At 67.0% G+C, this 3,804-nt stretch overlaps 1 protein-coding gene across 1 annotated transcript; it reads right to left on the bottom strand.

The window, feature by feature from the left end:
* Positions 1-408: 408 nt before the first annotated feature.
* Positions 409-3,785, bottom strand: LOC113490634 (SCO-spondin-like). The gene is made up of 12 exons (XM_026867170.1): positions 3,588-3,785; positions 3,164-3,337; positions 2,876-3,003; positions 2,587-2,732; positions 2,435-2,481; positions 2,179-2,343; positions 1,816-2,024; positions 1,631-1,726; positions 1,356-1,416; positions 1,101-1,231; positions 836-986; positions 409-476 (listed from the first exon to the last, which is right to left on the bottom strand). Exons 1-12 carry the CDS (start codon positions 3,625-3,627, stop codon positions 454-456), a joined length of 1,371 nt encoding a protein of 456 aa, XP_026722971.1. The 5' UTR covers positions 3,628-3,785; the 3' UTR covers positions 409-453.
* Positions 3,786-3,804: the final 19 nt, after the last annotated feature.

Raw genomic sequence — 3,804 nt, forward strand, 5'->3', positions numbered from 1 at the left:
CCCAGGTCTCCCCCAAGCTCTTCCCCATCCCTCCCGATGTCCCCCCTCAGTTTCTCCCCAGTCCCTCCTAGTTCATCTCAAGCTCTCCCAGGTCTCCCCTCAATCCTTCCCAGTCCCTCCCAGTCCCCTTCAAGCCCTTCCTTGTCCCACCCAAGCTCTTCCACATCTTCCCCCTGTACCTTCTGAACCCTTCCTGGTCCCTCTCGGTTATTCCCTGTTCCTCTTGGTCCTTCCTGAGTCCTTCCCAAGTCCCCCCAGTGCTATCTGAGCCCTTTCCAGTCCCCCACACAACCCCCCCCCAGTCCCTCCCAGTTCCCCCCTGCCCCTTCCATCTAGTCCCAGATGTGGGGGCTGCTCCCACACATTTATTGCAGACAATGGCACAGCCCAGAGCAGTGGAGCTTCCCAGGGGGGCCACCACTTCCCGGGGAAGGTGGGGGTTGGGGGACCTCCTCAATGCCGAGAGAAATCCCCACCTGCAGGAGAGGGGGTCAGGAGGGCTCAGGATGCTGCACCCCGGGGGTCTGCCCCACCATGACCCCTCCATCAACTGCTCCCTCTGACAGATGCCACATTGGCAACACCACGTGGCCAAGGCTTCACCTGGGGGTGGGGGGTTGGGTTTGCCCTCACCCTGATCAACTCCCACCCACTCCTGTGGCAGCTGCCACACCAGCAGCACCATGGGGTCAAGATGCTGCACCCAGGGTGGGGGGGGTTCTCCCCTCCTGACCCCCCAGACACTCGCATTGCAGCTGCCAGACTGGCAACACCATGGGGTCAAGATGTTGCACCATGGGAGAATTGGCCTCCCCCTGGGTCCCCCCCTGCTCACCCTGGCAGCGGCTGCACTGGCAGCTCTGGATGACGGGCAGCACCGCAGTCTGGGCCGGGCCGGTGGGACAGGGTAGGTGCAGGACGCGCACGGGGCTGGCGGGGTCCAGGCGGTAGCTGCAGCACTCACACATGCTCTGCAGGAACGGCTCCTGCCCGAGGGATGCGTGGGTACCAGGAGAGGGCAAAATCGGGGAGACACCCACCCATCCCCAGCTCCTGTTGCCCACCAGCCCTGCGGCAGAGACCGGCCGGTGCTGACTGACCTCAGCGGTGACGGTGGTGCGGGAGTGGCAGCGCCCGGTGCAGTAGCTGACCTCGACGTCGGGCAGGGCACAGGGCCCCTTGGCGATGGTGCGCAGCTCAGTGATGCGTCGGCATGTGGAGGGCGGCTCCTCTGTGGGGAGGGGACACCACGATGGTGCCACCCCACCCTGACAGCTCCACCCCGGCAGCACAGGGGGCCAGGCCACGGGGTCCCAGTGGGTGCCTGGCCGTGCTGTGGGGCACGGGGACCTTACCTGGCCACTCCTCCCGGCACACGGGGCAGCAGCTGCCCGGCTCCCTCACCTTCACTGCGCCCTGCAAGATAGCAGCCTCAGACCCTCGCCCATGTAGGCCCCCACCCCACAGGCACCCCCTCTCCACGTGAGCATCCTCCCCACAAGTGCCCCCAGCCCACCAGTGCCCCCTCCCCATGGGCACCACCTGCCCATGAATGCAGCCTACCCACAAGTGTCCCATCCCCACATGTGCCCCTTCCCTTGTGTGCCCCCTCCCCACCCACACTCCGCACCTCAGGGCAGGTGAGTGGGGGGCAGCCGGTGGCACAGGCAGCCTGCCCGTTGACACAGCGGCACATCTCACACTCCTCCTGCCACTCGCTGCCAGCCTGGCCCAGGGGGGACACACAGAGCTCAGCCCAGCCAGGGAGTGCAACAGGAGCACCCCCCCAGCACGATGGCCCTCAGCCCCACTCACCTGGAGCAGCTGCCCCCGGTACTGGCACTCGCAGAGGGCGGCCGGCACGCAGTGGCCAGTGCTGTTGCGGTAGTGGCCGGGCTGGCAGGTGCAGCCAAGGGCCAGGGGCTCACTGCAGTTGCCCAGTGTGTTACCAGAGATGTCCTGGCAGCTCCACTCACAGCCAGCCGGTGCATCAGGGCCCCGCCAGTGCTCGCCCGCAGGACAGGCTGCGTGTGGCACAGGGCCTGGCACTGGCACCAGCACCGGCACTGCGGCCCAGGAAGCAGGGCGCTGCCTCGGCCCGGGGCTGGCATGCTGAGGGTGACAGCTTTGTGCCCTCCCTTGCCATCTCTCAGGCTCAAGGGGCTGCGGGGGACTCACAGCAGTTGGGGAGGCTGCAGGGGATCCGGCGGGTGGGGGGGCCTTGGCACTCTGCTCCCTCGTAGCGGTGCTGCTGGAGCGGGTGCCGGTGGGAGAGACGCTCGCCCGTCCCACATGTCACCGAGCAGGGGGACCAGGGCGACCACGGGGACCACAGGCAGTCTGCTGTGGGGCGGGGGGCAAGGCAAGATTGGTGGCTGTGGCATGGGGACCCTGGCATGGGGACAGGGCTGGGGTGGGGACAGTGGGGTCTCACCATCACAGTCCTCCTGGGAGCAGTTGAAGGTGCCACGGATGCAGATGCTGTGGAGAGAGGAGTTAAGGGTGGAATCAGTGCCCACCTGGCTCAGCCAGGGGTGACACACGCTGGGGCAACCATGGTGTGACACTGGGGGTCGCGGAACCCACCAGGTGTTGCAGCGGTGCTGGAGGCGGCTGCCTGGGGCATGCTCCTGCTCCTGCTGCCCCCTTGAGAGATTGTGAGCCCCAGGCAGGGTGGGGGGCAGCTGACAGCGGCACAGCTCGGGGGGGACGCAGGCCCCATCCTGCAGTACCTGGGGGGGCACCTGGCAGTGACCAGGGACACCCCCCCAACAGCCCTGGCCCACCTGGCCCTGACCAGCAGGGACCCCGTGGTGGGGGGTGCCAGGGGACCCCAGGGGTTGTGGGTAGGGCTTATGGGGGGGCACAGCCATACCTGGCCAGAGGGACAGGTGCAGCCAGGCTGGCAGGGCTCCAGCACGCACCGCGTTACCGGGCTGAGGTGGGTGCAGGTGCGGGGACAGGCGTTGGCGCAGCCTCCATACACTTGCCCATTGGGGCAGTCTGCGGGACAAGGAGGGGGTGTCTGTGGCATGGACCCCCCCCTCCCAACCCCGGCCAGGCGCCTGACGCCAGCCTGCGCCTCAGCTGGCAAAGCCGCAGCTCCCTGGGACCACAAAGACCACCAACCCTGCACCCCTAGGTCAGCTGGGCCCCCCCGTACCCGGAGAACAGTTGTGGGCATTGCAGACACGAAGCAGCAGCAGTGGCAGGAGGGGACACGACTTCCCCCAGCCCTCCGGCCCTGGCAGCAGCTCCCGGCGCCGCTCCGAGCTGCCCCCACCACAGCTGGCACTGCAGGGGCTCCACGGGGACCAGGGGCCCAGTTGGCAGCTGCCTGTGGGGGAGTGGCCTCAACACCATCCTGCCATCTTGCTATCTACCATCCACCGTCCACCCATCCCACCATCAACCATCAACCAACCACCACCCACCAATCCCACTATCAAGCATCCACCACCCACCATCCACCATCAGTGATCCACTATCCACCATCAACCATCCACCTTCCCACCATCCACCATCATCCATCCACCATTCACCATCAACCATCCACCTTCCCACCATCCCACCGCAGTGTCACTCACGGGGGCAGGGCTGTAGGTTGCACTCAGCCATCTCCTCCATGACACCAGCACCACAGGGCCCCCCGTCGGTGCTCCCCTGGCAGCTGCGGTGCCGGGTGGTGTTGCCACCGCCACAGCTGCGGGAGCAGGGCCCCCATGGCGACCAGGGCCCATAGGTGGGACAGGCCGTCACCGGGCAGGTGAAGGTCCCGTTGCCGCAGGTGCTGCACCAAGAGTG

This window comes from Athene cunicularia, unplaced genomic scaffold (genome assembly GCF_003259725.1).
Source record: "Athene cunicularia isolate RWA unplaced genomic scaffold, athCun1 SCF_190, whole genome shotgun sequence".
Lineage (NCBI taxonomy): Eukaryota > Metazoa > Chordata > Aves > Strigiformes > Strigidae > Athene > Athene cunicularia.